The following is a 19,779-nucleotide window of genomic DNA, read 5'->3' on the forward strand; positions in this document are numbered from 1 at the left end:
TCAAATTGTTCTCTAAAATGTGGGCCCTTCTGTATTCACTTTTCAAAACTTCACTGAGTATCTGTAATGACTATGACATTGCCCTTGACTCTGAAGAACTCTAAGTCCAGAGGGAAATAAGGAATTATAATGCAGAGTGACAAATACTGTTAGAATCATTTCAAAAGGTCCTCTTCCTGCTTCTCAAGTCCTGTCTCTCACACCCTTATACTCTTCCTCCTCTACCTAATCTCTATGGTAGTAGCTTCTCTGGGATCTCTCACTTTGCATGCCATCTGAGTGAATTCATTCATCCCCACAGCAATGCTGAGATTCCTCTCTTGAGCTTCATACTGATGTATCCACTGCAAACTGAGCATTTATTCAGACTTGGCTATCCAATATACAACCCAAGCTTATATATCTATACTAGACTTTTATGCTGAATTTTCAATATTTCCCCACAAATGAGCTTCATGGCCCTTTTCACAGTGAGTATTACCATGTCCATTTTGTTATACAAAACCACAACCTTGGACTTACCACTATCAACCACCAACAGTCATTGAATTTATTCATTCATTAAAGTTCTATCACTTTAACACTTGGCATTCTCTCCATCTCTGATGTTACTAGAGTCTTTGTTAAGAATTTAACAATCTCTAAATGTCACATTGTAATATTAGTCTGAGTTTTCCTAGCTGTAATCTCTACAAATTTAAAATGTCCATTGCTTCCAGTCATCTTACTGAAATCAGAGTTTGGTCATGACATTCCTTGATGTAAAACCTTTTATTTCCCATTTTTTAAAAGATTCTATTTACTTATTTATTCATGAGAGACACACACAGAGAGAGAGAGAGGCAGAGACACAGAGGGAGAAGCAGGCTCCATGCAGGGAGCCTGATGTGGGACCCGATCCCAGGACTCCAGGATCACACCCTGAGCCAATGGCAGGCGCTAAACCACTGAGCCACCCAGGGATCCCCTATTTCCCATTGTTACAGAACTCAGTAGTGTATAACAAATCTGAACCCAGTTTGATTAAAGCACCTTGTCTCTTGCCAAGCCCTTTCTCACCCTTATTTCAACTTGCTCAATCAATCACTTACATTTCCCCTAATGTGGTATATTATTTCACACTACTGTGTTTTGGCTCAGTCTACTGGTCCATTTGTCGAAATGCCTATCCTATCTCCCTCCTGTCCTTGTCATGGTTCACCTGGTAAACAGCTCTGCTTCAGTACTCACTTGAGATTCCCTTGAGCTATATGGCCTTTTCTAGGGTAGAGGAATGAATAAGTAACTGTGAAGAAGAACAAGTCTGCTATGACAAATTTTTAAAATTACCACAAAATCAAAGTAGACTTGAACAAGAAATATCAGAAATAAAGATTAATATTAATTAAATAAAGACAAGTGAGTCAATTTACAAAGATAAGTAATCCTAAATATAAATCTAACAAATACTTCAAAATACATGAAGTAAAATTGATAGAATTGAAAGGAAAAATAAAAATCCATAACTATAGTTGAAACATTTAACACTCTGCTTTCAGAAACTGATACAACTAGGGGTACCTGGGTGGCTTAGTGGGTTGGGCATCTGCCATTAGCTCAGATCATAGTCCCAGAGTCCTGGGATGGAGCCCTGCATCGGGCTCCCTGCTCTGTGGGGAGCCTGCTTCTCCCTCTTACTCTGCCTCTCCCCCTGCTCATGTACTCACTCACTCTCTATATCTCTCTGTCTCAAATGAATAAAGAAAAGATAAATTGCATTTTTTCCAAATTAAAAGTTTTTCCTCTGAATAACACAAGAGAATAGAATGACAAGAAGATGATATTGGGAGAAGATATTTACAAATCACATATTTGACAGGAGTATATAAGACTCCCAAGACTCCTGGGGCACCTGGGTGGCACAGTAGGTTAAGTTTCTGACTCTTAGTTTCTGCTCAGGGCTCAGGTCTGACCTCAGGGCCAACCACCTGTTGCTCTGTTCTTGGCTCAGGGTGGAGTCTGCTTGGTTTTCTCCATATCTCCCTCCCATTGCCCCCCCCCCACTCCTCTCTCTTCAAAATAAGTCTTTAAAAAAAAAAAAAAGACACCAAGACTCACAAAAAGAAAAGAAAACAACTGAATTTTAAAAATAGACAATTTGGGGGCTCCTGGGTGGCTCAGTGACCAAACGTCTGCTATTGGCTCAGGTTGTGATCCTTAAGTCCTGGGATTGAGTCCCACATCAGGTTCCCTGCAGGGAGCCTGCTTCTCCTTCTGCCTATGTCTCTGCCTCTCTGTCTGTGTCTTTCATGAATAAATAAATAACATCTTTTAAAAAAAATAGCCAATTTGAATATTTTGCTAAGGATAAATGAATAGCAAATAAACACTTAAAAAGATGCTCAGCATTGTTATTAAGGAAATACAAATTAAAATCACAATGAGATGTTTCTATATACCTATTGGCATATGCCTTTTTCTAGTATATAGCTAGAAAAAGAAAATTTTAAAACCTGGCGTTACCAAGTGCTAGGATATAGGGCAACTAGAACTCTTAAATGTTGGTAATGGGAATGTAAAATGTTACAGCCACAACAGAAAGTTTAGCAATTCTTTATACAATTAAGTATATAGAATCCACAATTCCAGTCTCCAATATTTACCTGAGAAATGAAAAATGTTTATACAAAAAATATATATGCAAATAATACACAGCTTAAATTATACAGATGAATAAAGTTATAGGGACATTCCAAATAGTGAATGGATAAATAAACTCTGTTGTGTCCATACAATGACACACTATTCAGGAACAAAAAGGAACAAATTCCTCAAACCTGCAAATGCATGAATGAATCAAATAAATTATGCCAAATTAAAGAATCAAGATTCAAAAAACTAGATAACTATATGATTTCTTTATATGACATTCTGGAAATGTCAAAATAATAGAGACAGAAAACATATCTGTGATTGCCTGAGGCTGTTGGTTAGGTGAGGGGACTTAATGTAATGGAGCCCAAGGATATCTTTGGGGTGATTGGAATGGTGATTATAGGAAGGTCTGCATTTGTCTAAATTCCTATGACTGCACTTTAGAAATGGGTGAATTTTTACTTCATACCCATTAAGATGGCCACCATCAAAGAAAAGTGTTGACAAGGATGTGGATAAATTGAAACCCTTGTGCATTATTGGTGGAATGTAAGATGCTGCAGCTGCAACCAAAAACAATGTAGAGGTTCCTCAAAATATTAAAAAGAGAGCTACTGGGGTGCCTGGGTGGCTCAGTTGGTTAAGTGACTGACTGGATTTTGCCTCAGGTCATGATCTTAAGATGGTGAGATGAGCCTTGTGTGAGGCTCTGCTCAGCCTGGAGTCTGCTTAAGATTCTCTCTCTCTCCCTCTGCCCCTTCCCCCACTCATGCATGCTCTCTCTAAAAATAAATAAATGAAATCTTAAAAAAAAAAGATATATCATCTTAACCAGTAATCCCACTTCTAGATATATATATCCAGAATAGAAATAGAATTGAAAGCAGGATCTCAAAGAGATATTTGTATTCCCATGTTCATTGCAGCATTATTCACAATAGCCAAGAGGTGGAAGCAACCCAAATGCCCATCAACTGATGAATGTAAAGAGAAAATGTGATATGCATACAATGAAATATTATTCAGCCTTTAAAGAGAACGAAATCCTGTTATATGCCACTATATGGACAAATCTTGGACATTATGATAAGTGAAATAAGCCAGGCACAAAAAGGCAAATAATATATGATTCTATTTATATGAGATATCTAAAGTAGTTAAATTCATAGAAAGTAGAATTATGATTTCAGGAAGGTGAGGAGAGGGGTAGATGGGGCATTGTTCAATAAGTATAGAATTTCAGTTTGCAAGATGAAAAAAATCCTAGAGATCTGATGCATGACAATATGAACACAGTTAACACTACTGAAACATACACTTAATAATAGTTATAATTTAAATGTTATGTGTTTTATGCCACAATTTTTTAAAAGGGGGGAATCTTACTGTATACAAATAAATTATATCTCAACAAACAACTTTTTTTGAGACTGAAAAAATTCTAAACTTTACAGAAAAAACGACAATCAAACTAGTCAAAAAAGAACCTCCAAACCCCATCTCATTTCAGTGCCTTCTCCCCTCCCTTGCTAGCTTTAGGATCTCTTCACTATTTCATTTCTCTGGGGTCCTGAAGGTCTTCCAATGCTGTGTTCCGAAAAGTCCACAGGAAGGCAGGTCAGGCAGGACGCCCTTAGTAAGCACTTCTGTACAAGGGAAGCAGGAGTACAGAAGCCATGGAGAATAGGTCTACTTGGGGCAGGAACACACGGAAATGACGGCAAACGGGAGGAACTCAGGCGATGCTACCGCACAGCGGTGATAAGATGCGGGTGTCAGTTCTCCTCCAACTTGTTGGCTGGCGGTCGGCCAGGCTACAGCATCTTCTCCATCCAGTAGAAGCGGACTCACGCTTTGTTCTCCTTCTCCGCAATAGCAAAGTAGTTGAGGAGGTCGAAGTGGCCCGTGCCTAAGCACTTGGACTGCAGGTGCTCCAGCTGGTAGCAGGCCATCATCTCACCTCTTTCCCTTTGCTTCCAGGTCAGAGGCCACAAACAAGAAGGAATGGCTCTAGATTTTCCCTGGGAGAAGGGCCAAGGCACAAAACCCAACAAACTTAAAAAAAAAAAAAAATGACCCGAAGTCTTCATTTGAAAAATTCTTGCCCTTTGCATTATAACTTTATAACTCTTCATACCATAAGATGAAGTCTATGTTTCCACCTGTTGCATCTAGGATTGGTTGTTCTTGGGGAGAGGGGGGTGACTGCATAATCTCAAGGAATTTACAGGCCTTGATTTTGGTTTACTTACATAGGCCTACATAGCTTTAGAGCCATCTCAGTCTAATGGCCTCCTTGTTTAATTAATTTAATGGCCTCAATAAAACTTGCATCCCTGACTACAGAAAAATGAGGGAGGCCAGGCGAGATCAGAACTGTCCAGGTGAGCCTGAACTATCTGTCGACCGGCAAAATCATGAGGTACATAAATATTTGTTGTTTTAAGCCACTGAGTCATGGAGTGGTTTATTAGAAATCATTAACTCCCTATTGAAAGAAGTTTTTACAGATGAAGTGACATATGAATTATATTTTAAAGGATGAATAGGAGTTTAATCTTTTTTGAAGGTTTTTTTTGGGGGGGTCATGAAAAATACCCCCAATCTATTCAGTCTGTGGCATATTGGTCTCATAGTGGTTGCAGGGCATCCTGGCTACTCTTTCTCCTAAACCATTGAGAAAATATCACAGGATCATCTGAAAGGAACTGCAGAGTCTCTGCCTCAATGGGCTTACATTCTATCCATAGGGATGCCTCCTGTACCAAGAAGAGAGCAGGGGAATTAAAAAAAAAAAAAAAAAAAAAAAAAAAGCAAGCATGAGAACTGGTGCCTTGGGGGCTAAAGCAAAGACTACTAAAAATTTTACTGTTAGTACCACCCTTTGGTATTTAACCACACAATGCCTGATTTTGTTATTTAACTTTTCCTGTTTTGATGCATTGTTGTCATGCTAGGACAGTGTAATTGTGAGATTCAAAAGCAGAAACTACATCTATATCTGTGTCTCTTCCTACAGCAATAAGTGTAGTCCATGTCATTTAGATGCTAAAAGAAAAAAAAAAAAGATTTAGAGTAAATGAGGTTCGTGGAGGGTCAGGTATTTTCCATATTTTCTGTAGGCATCAACTCTGCTCTAGACCAGAGTGGGTGTTGCCACTTTAATTGTGGTGTCCTGGCAGAAGGCCAGGACTTAATTGTTGATGACCCTTCCTTTTCTGCTAGCCGCTGTTAAGTACAATGGGTTCACATAAAAGTTCATGAAAGTCCTTAAGAAGACAGATGTGATAGTGCTGGAGGTTCGGTGACCACAGCCCTGCAAAGGGCAGGATGATGCCAAGGCTACACTGTGGGAAGCCAGCACCAAAATCTGTTTGCTCACCTCCTGGATGCTGAGCTTCACTTCAATTCTCTTCGATATTTGCCAGTGGGTGTTTTAAGGTACATCCTACTGCCCTGGGTCAGCTTCAAGGATTTCAAGGATTTCACCGAATCTTCATTTGTACAAATAAGCTCAGTATTTTTTAAAATGTTTAAATTATAGAAAGTTATAAAGAAGAAAATAAAAATTATCTGTTTCCCAACAACATAGAAATAATAACATTTAAAAATTTGGCATATATTTATCATATATATCAGAGTGCACACATGTGTTAATGTGTATAAATTTTATACTGTTCAAACTTTGACTTTTCACAGTCAACAATATACTATAAACATCTTTACATCTTTCATTGTTAGTATGCTTCCACCAGATTTTGACATTTGTCTGTTTCATTGTATACCATGATTTATATAAATGATCCATTTTGTTTCCATGTCTTGATTATTGTCAACAATGCTTCTATAATGTCTTTATACATACATTTTGGGGCACATCTTTAACTTTTGCTTGGGGTATATCATAAAAGTGGATTTTCTCTGGTGATTCAGTGATTGAGAGCATCTGCCTCTGGCTCAAGTCATGATCCCGGAGTCCTGGAATCAAGTCCCATATCAGGGTCCCCAAAGGGCGCCTGCTTCTCCCTCTGCCTATGTCTCTGCCTCTGTCTCTGTGTCTCTCATGAATAAAAAAAAATTTAAAGTGGATTTTCTCAGCTAAAATATATGCATCTATAGCTTTTGCTACATATTTGTGATACTTCTTTTTTTTTTTTAATATTTTTTTTTAATTTTTTTTTTTTTTTATTTATTTATGAGAGAGAGAGAGAGAGAGAGAGAGAGAGGCAGAGAGAGAAGCAAGCTCCATGCACCGGGAGCCTGATGTGGGATTCGATCCCGGGTCTCCAGGATCGCGCCCTGGGCCAAAGGCAGGCGCCAAACCGCTGCGCCACCCAGGGATCCCTATTTGTGATACTTCTAATGTAATACCAGTTTATAGTAACATTGTGTACTTTCTGCATCTCTTCACATTTTTTATTGTCCATTAATATTTTTGTTAATCTGTCTCAAAAATTTTTAATGTTTTCTATAGTTGTTTTTTCCTCTGTTAAGTGCAAAAACCAGAGAATGGAAAACAACAAATCAGCCAAGTGCTTTATTTATTTTGTTTGCTCATTGCTGGTTTGGTTTTCTTTTTTGTTCTGCTGTAAGTATGTGTAGAAAAATAAAATTAAACTGAGTAAGCTTGACTCATAAGGAAGCTCCCTTTCATTTTCCTGGAGCAAGGCAGTAGTGTGCTCTCAGGTCCTGATATTAGCAATTACTATTTTGGAAGCACAATGAGAAGTGACTACATTCCTCAGTGTTGTCAAGCTTTTTCCATTATCTGTCAAAGTTTAATTTCATGTACTTTCCTAAGGTCTGGGTATACCCTGTTGGTGTTTATGATATTTCCTATATTTCTCTTTATCTACTTTTTTGCATGAGGTAGTCTAAAGATGAACTATGTCAAAAAAGAGTCATATATTAAATTTGCAAAAGACTAATACTCCCTCTGCTACCCACAGCTGAGCACATTACTTAGACTGTGTGGGACTTTATTTCTGCATTGCAAATAGCTCTATATAACAGTCCAGGGGTGGTAGTGGTGGCCGTGAATGAGGAAAGAATCTGTAGAAAGCCTTTATTAAATATTTACTTGTGCCAGTTATTATGTATATATTATCTTGCTAAATAGGCATTATTTCCTCTCATTTCTTTTCTTCAATAGTCTCTGCATTCAGCATGGAACCCAACACGGGGCTTGAACTCATGACCCTGAGATCAAGAGTCAGATGCTTAATGAACTGATCCACCCAGATCCCTCATTTTGAAGAAGAGAAATCTGAGGTTGAGAGATGTGAATTGCCCAGGTCATACAGTGAGTCGATTATAGCTCTAATTTGGAATCTAGATTTGCCTGAGTCTAAAGCCTTTTTTTTTTGTTTTATTTATTTTTTTATTTTTTTTTAAATTATTTTATTTTATTTATTTATGATAGGCACACAGTGAGAGAGAGAGGCAGAGACATAGGCAGAGGGAGAAGCAGGCTCCATGCACTGGGAGCCCGACGTGGGATTCGATCCCGGGTCTCCAGGATCACGCCCTGGGCCAAAGGCAGGCGCTAAACCGCTGCGCCACCCAGGGATCCCTTTTTTTTTGTTTTAAAGGTTTTATTTATTTATTCATAAGAGACAGAAAAAAAGAGAAGTGGAGACATAGGCAGAGGGAGAAGCAGGCTCCATGAGGGGAGCCCGATGTGGGATTCGATCCCAGGACTCCAGGATCACGCTGTGCCACCCAGGCATCCCCAAAATCTTTTTGAGATGTGAGTATATGAGTAATAATGAAAGTGTTTTCATTAGCTCATTAAGTATTTAGTTAAGGCTTATGATGTGTCAAACACTATGCTCAGGTCTGAAAATTCAGTGAATAAGTTAGATATGGTCTCTGCCTTATGAAAAGGAGGACAGACATTATAAAGATAAGGACACAAATGTATGACTACCAGTTGTGATTAGCACCATGAACAAGAGGACATGGTGTTGTGAGAGAAGAACAGGGGAGATCTGATTTCTATCGAGCAGTCAGGGAAGACCTTTCTGAACCTGAAAAGGTAGCGAGGAGTTGGTCAGGCAATGATGGGAAGATGATTTCGACTTTCCAGGTGGATGGAGCTGCTGAGGGTGGAGAGCTGATGGAGATGCCCTGATGATGGCCACAGCCAACTATCTACAGAAGGGTTGTGGCATATCCAAGTATGTGGTATTTCCTTAATACGTTATGTACTGGGGAGAGTCCTGTCCAGACGTGGAAGTGGCCTCTCCCTTCCCTTGGAAATTCTGGCATGCCATCCAATTTTGCAACTTCCCAGCATGTTGCCAGTCAGCTCTGCTGACCTATTGGCCCCACAGTGCCTGGTGAATCTTGTATTATTGTTTCTTGATTGGTTCTTCATGTTCGACATACACGGGGCAGAAAGTTGGAGCACAGCATGTTTGGCCACTTTTGCCCCCAGTGATCTTCACTTTACATCAGGAATTTACATACTAAGATTCAGACATCCCAAAGAAAAGTTGCTCAGCCTTTTGACTGGAGATATAATCATAACCTCAGGAAATCTAGGAATATTTATTACATAGACTCAATACTCTGGATAGCACTAGAAAAGATTACATGGAAGATGAGATCAAACTACATACCTCTTTTAGATAATGGAACAACACTGCCTTTTTCAAAATGAGCAACATTTCTGGATTACAGAGTGAAGAAAAAAACTGAGTCACCTATTCTGGATAAGAGAAGGAGAGAGAACTTACAATTCATGGTAGGGGTAGACCTACCTAGATAATGGGGGAAAGATGAGACGGAGATGATTTTCTAAATAACAGATGGAGGCAGCCCAGAAAAGGAAGCGAGGTAGTAGCATCTTTGGCCCACAAGAACTAGCCAACAGGAGGGCATGTGAGCAATGACTTCCTTGTGGGGCCATCAAGCACAAACAGAGGAAGCTGTGCCTGAGGAGGCAGGTGCCCTGGAGTTTGTTTATTTCCAAGGCTTTCCATTGCTGTTCCATATGGCCTGGGGCCAGTGGACCTCACAAAGTTTGAGCCACCATGTTCTTAAAATAGAGCACATCTGTGACCCTCTAGGTTCCACAATGACAGAGATATAAAGCTAGCATCTTCTCTGAAGTGCCCAGATGAGAGGACCTAGAAACCCATGTAGAGATGCTATAAGGGGACAATTTAGTCATTTAGACTTATGAACCATTACAGTTGGAGGGAAATTAGTCACATCCAGTATAAATCCTTCATTTTACAGTTGAGGAAACTGAGGCCTCCAAGTGGGAAATGACTCGTCCAAGACCTCACAGGAAAAACAGAGCTGGGACTAGAGCCCAGAAACCCCAACTCCCTGCCTGATTCTTTATAACACCAAACTTAAAGCCATTTCATAAGATGAAAGAATGGCTTTCTGGAAGAATTGCTTGGGACCAAACTCAGAGACTGAATGGAAAGACTAAAGGAAATGAATACATTAACATTTAACAAAAGCCTTCTATGAATTAGGCACTGTGCCAGCCTCGTTTAATCCTCTCAAAAATCCCCATGTTGTAAATATTATTGCTGTTTTATAGCTGTTGAAATTGAGACTCAAAGAGATTAAGTAAACATGTAGCTGAGTAAGTATTTGAACCCAGATCTGCTGGAAAACAGCCTGTGCATTTCTACCAGAGAAGACTGGAAACATCCATTGGTTCTCAAGATCACCACTGATGTGATAAAACCTGGGACAGAAATGCTATGATGAGCATTTCTAGGACAGAAATCCTATGGACAGAAATCCTATGGTGAGCAGGCAAAGGAGGAGCAAATAGTCCTTTCTTCAGGCTTGAAGGCAGGGTGATCAAAGAACATTGACACTTTATTCTGAAGTCATAGTTTGTGTTATGGAGAAATTATCTTCTGGATAAATTTAGAGTTTCTGATTTCATTTTAGGTATGGTTACGCCAATGGGTATTTTCTTTTTGGTCTATGTACTCCCTCTGCTCTTATGAATGCTATTTTTATCCCAATTGAATCATTTATATTAGATTTTGACACAGGTTATTTTTAAAGTTTTGTATATAATTTGCTTCTGAAACACCACTGGCCAAAACCATGAAATCCCTTTCATGATTTAAATTCTTCTAGGCTAAGTACTTTAAAAAATGAGATCACCTGTAGATGAATTGTTAATAAAAATTAAAGCTATAGCCAGCAGCACAGATATTTTTGGCTTCAGGCCAACAAATAAACCATCTGTGTGAAAGAAAACAGGCTGACAATTTTGGACTCTGGTCCATGGCTGCATTGTACATTGACCTCACCGGTAATTACCCAAATTAATTGCCTTTGGGTTGTGTTCTCTCATCATGGAAACCTTCCTTTCCCAATTTAAACCATGTGGGTTAAAATGAGAAAACAAACACAAAACTCCTCCCCACACCCGAAAGCCCCTCTGTCAGGGATTCCAGGTGGACAGGGTGGTAGGAGAGCTGTTGGAGGCGGAGAAGGGCCGGTCATCACCACATACCATCCATAGGTGGAGGGCTGTTATTCTGTTTCCCGCCTATGAGAGGATACCCCTATTGTTCCTGAAAACACCGACCAGGACCCAGACTCCCAACAAAAATTCCTCTATCCCTACAACAGCATCAAAAGCAGCAGCAGAAGCAACAGCAATAGAGAAGTGTTTTGATGAATTGCAAGATGGATAGGGCTTGCAGTGCCCCCAGCCCTGCTGATACCAAATGCCTTTAAGATACAGCCTTTCCCATCCTAATCTACAAAGGAAACAGGAAAAAGGAACTTAAAACTCCCTGTGCTCAGACAGAAATGAGACTGTTACAGCCCGCTTCTGTGCTGTTCCTTCTTGCCTCCGACTTGTAAACAAGACCTAGTAGAACATACGAATGGAAAGTCACAAACCTCTGTGTGTTTGAAAGGATCCTTGGGACCTCATGCACATCTGTGGAAACTGGATGGAGAGATTTGGGGAAGCATGGACTCTTTAGCCGGCTTAGTTCTCTATGGAGTCAGCTTGCTCCTTTCTGGTAAGGTTTGGCTTTTTTTTTTTTTTTTTAATTTAGTGTTGTTGTTTTTTTAAACAGTGATTCTGGGCTTTCTCATCATTTGTTAGTGCTGATTAACAAGGGGCAGCTGTGGCCTAAGCACTGTTTCTCTAGGACTTTCCATTTAATATATATGAGGATTAAAATGCAATGTCTTTGTGGCATTGAACTGATTTTCTAGAGTTTCACTTCTGCATAATTGCCACCTATGTTGCCACAGACTCTATGAGAAATGATCGGGTCATTTTATTTGTAGAAGATTCACTAACTATGATACACGATTTTACTGTTCCTCATTTGGGATTGTTTCCTTATTTAAAAAAATAAGAAACCCAGTTTTACCTGCTTCAAAAAAATCTTCCATAATTTTTTAAAAATGAAATCAGTGCAGAGAATTATGGGGACCCACTTACGGTAATGTGCAGGTTGTCATTTTTAAATGAAAACAAAAATGCCTTTCTATAAGGATTTCATATCCATATCCTATTTTAATCAAAGCAGTCAAATGCTAGGCATTTTTTTTCTTTTTCTTAGAGCTGGAGTCAGGGCTATATAATTTTTGTTTCATTTTAAAAAGTATTTGGCATGTAGTAATTTATAAAGTCTTTATTGACCCAATGGGATGAAAGTTGGGGCAATTACCCAGATCCCTGGGCACAGGAGAGTATCAAAACCTATTCCAGAGTTAAGAAATGGTGGGCTTGGATGTTTTTAGATCTGGTGTGTCTGCTGCTCAGATTCTCCAGATAGTGGCATGCCTCTTATGTTCACTCACCCTGTGGGACACTGGCTGAGAATGATATCAAAATCTGAAGTGTAAATTACAACTATAATCGCCATCACTCTCTTCCTGTTAGTTTGAAAACATTCTATTTATTGTAACAAAAATAGAATTGATACTGGAAATGAAGTTGAGAAAATGTACTGAATTTAATGCTGCATACTATATTATATTATTAGAAATTGATCCAAACATACATAAGTATGTGTTACATTTTCATACTTTTCTGTTTAAAATGCTATATTAAATCTTTAAAAAAATTAATCCAAGATAAGAGAATTGCATGTAATGTGTTCGTAGCTTTTCAGTTTGCTTTCAACACCTGATTATATTGAAGATTTAATAATATTTTTAAGACTAAGAATGTATAACATAAAATGCTGAGATGATTTCAGTATTTTGTACAAATTATTTATATTAACATAGAAATGCTGATTTCTTCAATGATATGCACCTTTAAAACAAATAATTATCATGATTCTATTTTTATTTTGCTTTCTTTTCTGTGTGACACATTTATCAGTAACATGAAATCTTCTGCACCAGGGATTATAATAATGCAAAGTGTAGGGGTTTATAGTTCCTCTGAGATACCTTCTAAATTAAATCACCTGTGTGTGCACACGTGCATGCACACCAATTTTAATTCACTTTTTTCCCTCAAAGTGATTGTGTCATAGCAATTTGCAGTATAGTCTCAGATGTAAAATCAGACCAAAAAAAAATTTATATGGCTGAAATAGTTGCTCTGTGTTTAGATTTTAGTTCCTTGGAAAAATAACCCTGACTTTAACAGGGAAAGACCCAAGGAAAAGGATTTCATGCTCCTACCAAAAAGGAAGGGTGACACTACCAAAGTTGGTTTCTGGGGTGGGTCTGTTGTATTGGAATCCTAACTTACCTTCCCAGTACAATGCTCCATAGACATGAATACACAAGGCTTGGTCGTTCCAACAAGATCCAGCATGATCATGTCTACAAGCACAGGAGTCCATTCTTTACACCAAACTCCACTGATAGACCACAGTAATGGAGCAAGGGATTTAAGGCTTATGGGTTTCTCTCTCTATTCCAATGAAGGTTTTTTTTTGTTTGTTTGTTTGTTTGTTTTTAAGATTTTATTTATTTATTCGTGAGAGATACAGAGAAAGGCAGAGGCATAGGCAGAGAGAGAAGCAGGCTCTCTGTGAGCAGCCTGATGTGGAACTCGATCTTAGGACCCTGGTATCATAACTTGAGCCAAAGGCAGATGCTTGACCACTGAGCCATCCAGGTGCCCTCAGTGGGTTGTTTCTGATTCCTTTTTCTCTGAACAAACAGGACTGAAAAACTGTCACATTTGTCTCGGTTAAAGTGGCTCTGGGTGGTAGATACTGATCCATGAGAGGGTTGGAAAAGGTATAAAATTTTCAGAAGACTTCTACAAACTCACCTAGATTCTGGTACATTCCCCTCCCAAATAAGAATCATGGCCAACTTACAAACAAGTTCTAATGAACATACTAGCTTTTCCCTATTCTCTCATCCTTACCAAACCAGGTTGTTCTGTCTGAAGTTGTATATAGATCCTATATGATCAACATTGAGCCTATGGGAAGTCTCTAGTAGTGTGCCTTCATATCTCTTTCCTGTTTCATTTGACATTTTAAATAACACCCTGGGTTCAGAGATAGTGGATATCTTGTCTGGAATGATAGTGGAAATTCGGTTACAAGGTCACAGAAGTTGTCCCAGATGAAACCTTTTCATTAGGGCTGATCTTGGAAGGCTATATTGAGTCTGAGTAATCAAGGGTGGAGGACTAGAAGCTGGAGCTAGAAACACACCTGGGAATTATTCTCGCAGGGAGGAGTTTTGCTTTCTGCACAGATGCTCCCTCCTAAGCATTGTCTTTGTTGGAAATGTCAGCATTTCCCTTTCAGCTCTGTGCTGGGAGAGCTTCCTGTAAGAGTTCTAGTTATTCTAAGACATCCCTCCAGGAGGGAAGAGTGCTTTCAAGTCCATTTCAGAAGACTATGCTATGTCCTCTGGGGGTGGGCTCCAAATTTTTCTGACTTTATTAATTTGTCTACTCCTAAAAAGATATGTGTGTCATTGTGTAACCTGCTTATTCCCTATAGATGGCTTATTAGTTAGAGCACAGAATCTGGATGCAAATGATTTCTTAGGGTGGATGAGTGGGCCAAACCCAAAAGATAGCATTTCAAAATAGATGAATGTCAAGTTAAAAGTTTGGTTTCAATAAATTTATGTATGTATGTTCAGTGTGAGAGAGATTTGGTTTGTTAAAAGTTCTAGTGAATAACACCTCTATTTTGGTGATGCATACAATTCATAGGTGCCAACATGTGCTCTGCTTACTAAAAACGTAATATATAAGTTACAACCATTCACTTTAGTAGAAATATCAGGTCCAAATTAGACATGGTAATCACTTTACTGCTCAGATAATATTTATTAAACACTGAAGACCTTGAGAAATTTGACAGCAAGTATAGTGGGTAAACAGTAAGTTAAGTACTTTAGAAACCATGTCACATGGTACTGTTTAGCCAAGAGAAAAGAGATGAAAAAGCAGTGTTTTAAGGGTTTCCATATAGAAGACACCATATTGGCATTGTATCTTGCCAGATCTACGATACAGGGATGAAGGGAGTTTGGCTCTATCGATGGAAACCTTCTAAAATTGGATCACTATCCCCATGAGGAGAGAGTTCCCACACTGGAGAGGTGTTCAGGCATAGATTGGGTGATCATCTATCAGAATCATCTATAGAATGTGGAGTGTGATGGTTACTCTACTTCCTTTTCACATCACTTTCATTTTACTGTTTGTGGCTCCTCACTGATCACTTAGGTGGAGAAGAGTTCAGACATGCCACCAACATCTCTGTGCAATGAAACCAAACTGGGTGCGTCTCCTGAATTTTAACTCAATCAACATGCCTTATGAGAAAAAAGCATACGTGCATATGTGCTATGACAAATCTTCTGAAACTACTGCTCTAAGGGACTGAGGTGGAGCCAATTAAGAATGCAGGAGAAAGTGTTAACTATATGGATTGTGAAGTCACAGACCTGGGGTTAAGCTCAACTTGGATGACTATGGGAAAGTTATTTGATTTCTCGAAGCCACTGTTTTCTCTTCTTTTATGGATGAAAGGACCTATTTCCCAGAGTCATTATGAGCATCAGGATGATGATGCAAGTAGAGAGCTTAGGCAGTAAGAACTTCCTTAATAAATGAAGCTAGTATACTAAAAAGAAGTGTTTCTATTAGAGCCTCTGTGCTAGTTTAAGACTAGTCTAATATTTTCCAGCATGTAAGGGAATCACTTTCTGCTCATAGAAGCATAGAAGACCTCAACATAGTCCAGTTCCACAAATTTTATGTTTGTCTCTCTCCACATGGACATCCAGTGCTTCTCATCTACCCATTTATCCTTGCTCTAGACAGTTTTCATTCAATCAGGCCCATCTTTATAATCTATGCACTCTTTCCTCTTGGCTCTTATTCATGCTGTTCAATCCATTTGGAAATAACACTCTCTATGCCTACTCTACAAACACAGTTCAACTCAACTTGCCTAGGCCAACTTTTCCTCATGATCTTCTTCCCCCAATCCTGAGTTCACTTACTATATAGGCTGTGTCTTTGTGATTTGGGCACATAAATTAAGCTCCATTAGCCTTTAACATTTTTAACAGCAGATATTATTTCTTTTTTATTCTTTATCATGCATGCATTTAAAGTTCAATAATTTTTATTGGATAGGGTTTAATATGCCACAATAAGAAATTGTTGGTATGCCAGAGCAGACCCCCCCAAAAAGAAGGAAAATGCTGTAGAAAGGGTTTTAGTCACAGTGAAATAATTAAAATAGTAATGATAATAATAATATGACAATAATAATAATATAAATTGTAAGTGGTACTCAAATCTTAAAAGGTTGGCTTATATTAAATATATGATGTGAACAAGGTCAAAAGAAAATTCCTTTATTCCCTTAGGTATGAAACATAATACATTCATTAAAATGGGTCTAACCTGGCTTTTACCTAATATTAGACATTGTGCAGTTGTTGAATATCACCCAAAAGATATACAGACTTTTTATTAAATAGACATTTGAGTTATTGCCTGCCTTTTGTTTATTCATTTATTCATTCCTTTACTCAACTATCATTTCAGACAATGAAGACATATTGAGGATTTACTTTGTGCCAAGTACTGTACTGGATACCAGGAATGCAAAAAGAATGAATCATTTTCCCCCCCTTGCTATATTCACATTTTAGTAGGAAAGAAGAGTATAGGCAGATGAATTATATTATGTTGTGATAAATGATACCATAGGGATACATACAAAATTTTCAAGAGCTACAAAAACTATTACTGGCTCCAATAATAAAAAATGAAACATTAAAATCTAAATTGTACATTAATGTCTAACTAAATGTCTAAAAACAGAATGTCAACTTTATTAATTACTCAATATAGTTTGTTTTCAAATATTACTGATTTAATTAAATCTGTAGGTTAGATTTTCTTCACTTTGCAAGAACTCCTAAATAGTTGGGGATATTGCCGATTATTGCCAATTGTAGTTATGAGTTGCTCATAGCCAAATGATTTGAAAACTAAGAATATAAAAAGGAAAAGTGAAGAAAGCACTTCTCATTAGAAGGAGCAGGCATGTGGAATAGCAGAACAAGTTCAAGGAAGTTGAGTAAGGCTAGAATGTAGGGTGGAAGTGGAGATTTAAGGTTGGGGTCAGAAAGAGAATGGCTTTATAGGTTATTTTAAGTAACTCATACCTCATTCTGTAATGTTGAAATTTAGTATGGTGTTTGTCCTATCATTGCTGATTTATATCTTGGAAAAATTGCTGTGATAGTAGTATGGAAGATGGGTTGACAGAGTGTAGGCCCGGGCTAATAAAGTGTCTTTTCAGTACTCCAGGAAAGAAGTCCTGGATGGACAAGGGGGTTGAGAGTATTTAGGAGGTGAAACTGTAAGGGTTGGTGATTGGTTGCATATGGGAAATTGAGGAAAGGGGGGGAGAATAAGTATTGTTTCATGGTTCTGGTTTCGGTAATGGTGGCACCATTCACTGCACTGGGTAACATGGCAGGAGGAACTGGCTGGAGATGAGTTGAGATGGAGCAAGTCAGTATTTTGTACATGTTGATTTTGAGCTTCCATGTAAAGGGAAATATTTAGCAAAATGGGTCTTAAGCTCAGATGAAGAAGTTTGGGCAAGAGCTTGAGACATAGGCATCCTTGGTTTAAGGGACATGAAGCCATGGTCATGGATGTATTTGAAAACTAAGTGAAGGGAAAAAGAGGAAGTAGACAAGGGTTCTATGAAGAAGCAGTCAGGGAGTCAGTAGGAGAAGTAAATCCAATCAGATTTTTTTTTTTCTTCTGGAATTTTAGAGAATTGGTGTGGTGGTAACTAAGGAAGAAGAGAGTTTTAAGAAGAGAAGAATAAGATGAGGGCAGCAGAGTGACAGCCTCTGGGCTTTACATGGGGTGCCAGATTAGAGATGTGGTGTTTTACAGAAAACCAGCTGTACTCATAACATTATGGACCAGAACTGGAAGGGATGTCAGAGGATCAGTTGGCATCACTCCCAGCCTTCAGGAAAGGGAATGTCTAAAGTTGCCTCCCTTATTTCTGGAATTTTAAACTGATAACCCAATTCCCACCAGTCTGGCCAGACTGTTCCTCAACTCACAGCACACGTGCAGCATGGTTTTCAGATTGAGCCGTGCCTGCTTTCCTCTGCCCTCCCCCCTCCCCACAATCCCCCACTACCTCCTCTGGTCCCTTCAAGAATTTGACTCTCCTTCTCTCTGTGTTTCTTTTCCAAGCCTGCAGGGGCAGGTGTGGAGACCTGGGTCTGCCCGATGGACAAAGTCCTGACTCTTTTCAACACATCCGCGGATGAGAGGGAGGGCATTCCTTCTGTCCGGTGGTTCCCTGCCTAACCCAGTATGGATGTAACAGGAGAGCCTGTCAGCGAGCCTGTCCAGTAGCCAGATGACGGACATTGTGGGTGGTTGGTGTTAGCTTTCTGCTTGCCACAGCCCTTGCTCAGGGCTTGACCAGTGAGGTGTATGTGGTGGTCACACCCATCTCAGCAGATCTGTCAGCTTTCCCGCTTTTGTTAAAGGGTGATATCATGCTTCCTGGGGGGAGTACTGGAAGACAATGCTCAGCCACTTTTCTCCAGATACAATAGGCGGAGTCAGGAAGGCAGTATTGACATTGCTGGGGCTGGGGAGGCACTCACTGCTCTGCAGCCGTCAGATGGTGAACCAGCTTAACCTTGGCACACAGGGCCTGGGTTGTGCAAGGCGTCTGGCTGCAGAGCCAAAGGGGACTCCACCCTGGGGACAGGACTGCTTTAGACATCTGGGAATCTAGGATGGGCTTCAAATTCCAATCCCTCTGTCAAAAACAACCACAAAACAATAATAGTACCAGATAACAAAAATGACTACCATAGATTGAATGTCTATGTGTCAAGTATTTAATAGGATTTTTTTAAGTAACTCACAACAACCTTGCACAAAGATAGTATTTGTTTTTTTAAATAGAAGGTAAAACTTAGGCCCAAAAAGTAACTTGCCTGAGGTTAAAACTTAATAGATATACATTATTTCAGACAGCCTAGCATCCCTATTTTTCAAGAGCTGTCATTATTTCCTTCCATATGAGCCTGATGGGACTGACAGTCACTCATTGCAGAGTGTACCACAGAGTGACCACAGCAGTTGGTTCAGATGGAGGATGCACGACCCAACAGGGCCAGCTGGACTCCTCTGGGAATCTGTGAGCAAGATATTCTCTTTTTCCAGTGAAGACACTGTACACCCAGAGCTACCAACTTTCCTATGCACTTGAAAGAAACTGGTCTTTGATAGGAGAGAATGAGTTCAGTAGCACAGAGAGAACAGAACCATGACAGGCACTCTTCGATTATTGGAGCATTGAGTTCAGTGGTTTTAGATCAGAGACCCACCCCTGTACCTTCCAATTACTGGAGCTAGTTATCTTCATTTGCTTCCACTATTTTGAATTGGTTTCTGTCTCTTGAAAGTGAACGGTCCTGAGTGACCCCATGATTTCAGTAGGACACAACAGAGATAAGAGTTCAACTGAGAGCAGCCTGAACCCAAATTCTGAGTTCTTTTAAAGCCTCCACTGTGCAGTCTTGTAACTAGTGTTTCATGGTAACTTCAGGCTGGCTCGTGGAAAATGAGGCTGATTACAGTACGTATTCATGTGGTTTTGGGAAAGATATTTATTTATTTAT

General features: G+C 39.2%; 1 protein-coding gene across 4 annotated transcripts in view; it reads left to right on the forward strand.

Annotated features, from left to right (window-relative positions):
* Positions 1-11,085: 11,085 nt before the first annotated feature.
* TEK (TEK receptor tyrosine kinase) overlaps positions 11,086-19,779 on the forward strand; it is a 98,645-nt gene continuing 89,951 nt past the window's right edge. For 2 of the 4 annotated variants that reach the window (XM_077912195.1, XM_077912196.1), the window contains exon 1: positions 11,086-11,654. In XM_077912195.1, coding sequence (XP_077768321.1) covers positions 11,603-11,654 — 52 coding nt within the window. In that variant the 5' untranslated portion in view covers positions 11,086-11,602. The remainder of the gene's footprint in view (positions 11,655-19,779) is intronic. The other 2 variants (XM_077912197.1, XM_077912198.1) reach the window with 1 other exon arrangement.

The sequence above is a fragment of the Canis aureus genome, chromosome 10 (genome assembly GCF_053574225.1).
Source record: "Canis aureus isolate CA01 chromosome 10, VMU_Caureus_v.1.0, whole genome shotgun sequence".
Lineage (NCBI taxonomy): Eukaryota > Metazoa > Chordata > Mammalia > Carnivora > Canidae > Canis > Canis aureus.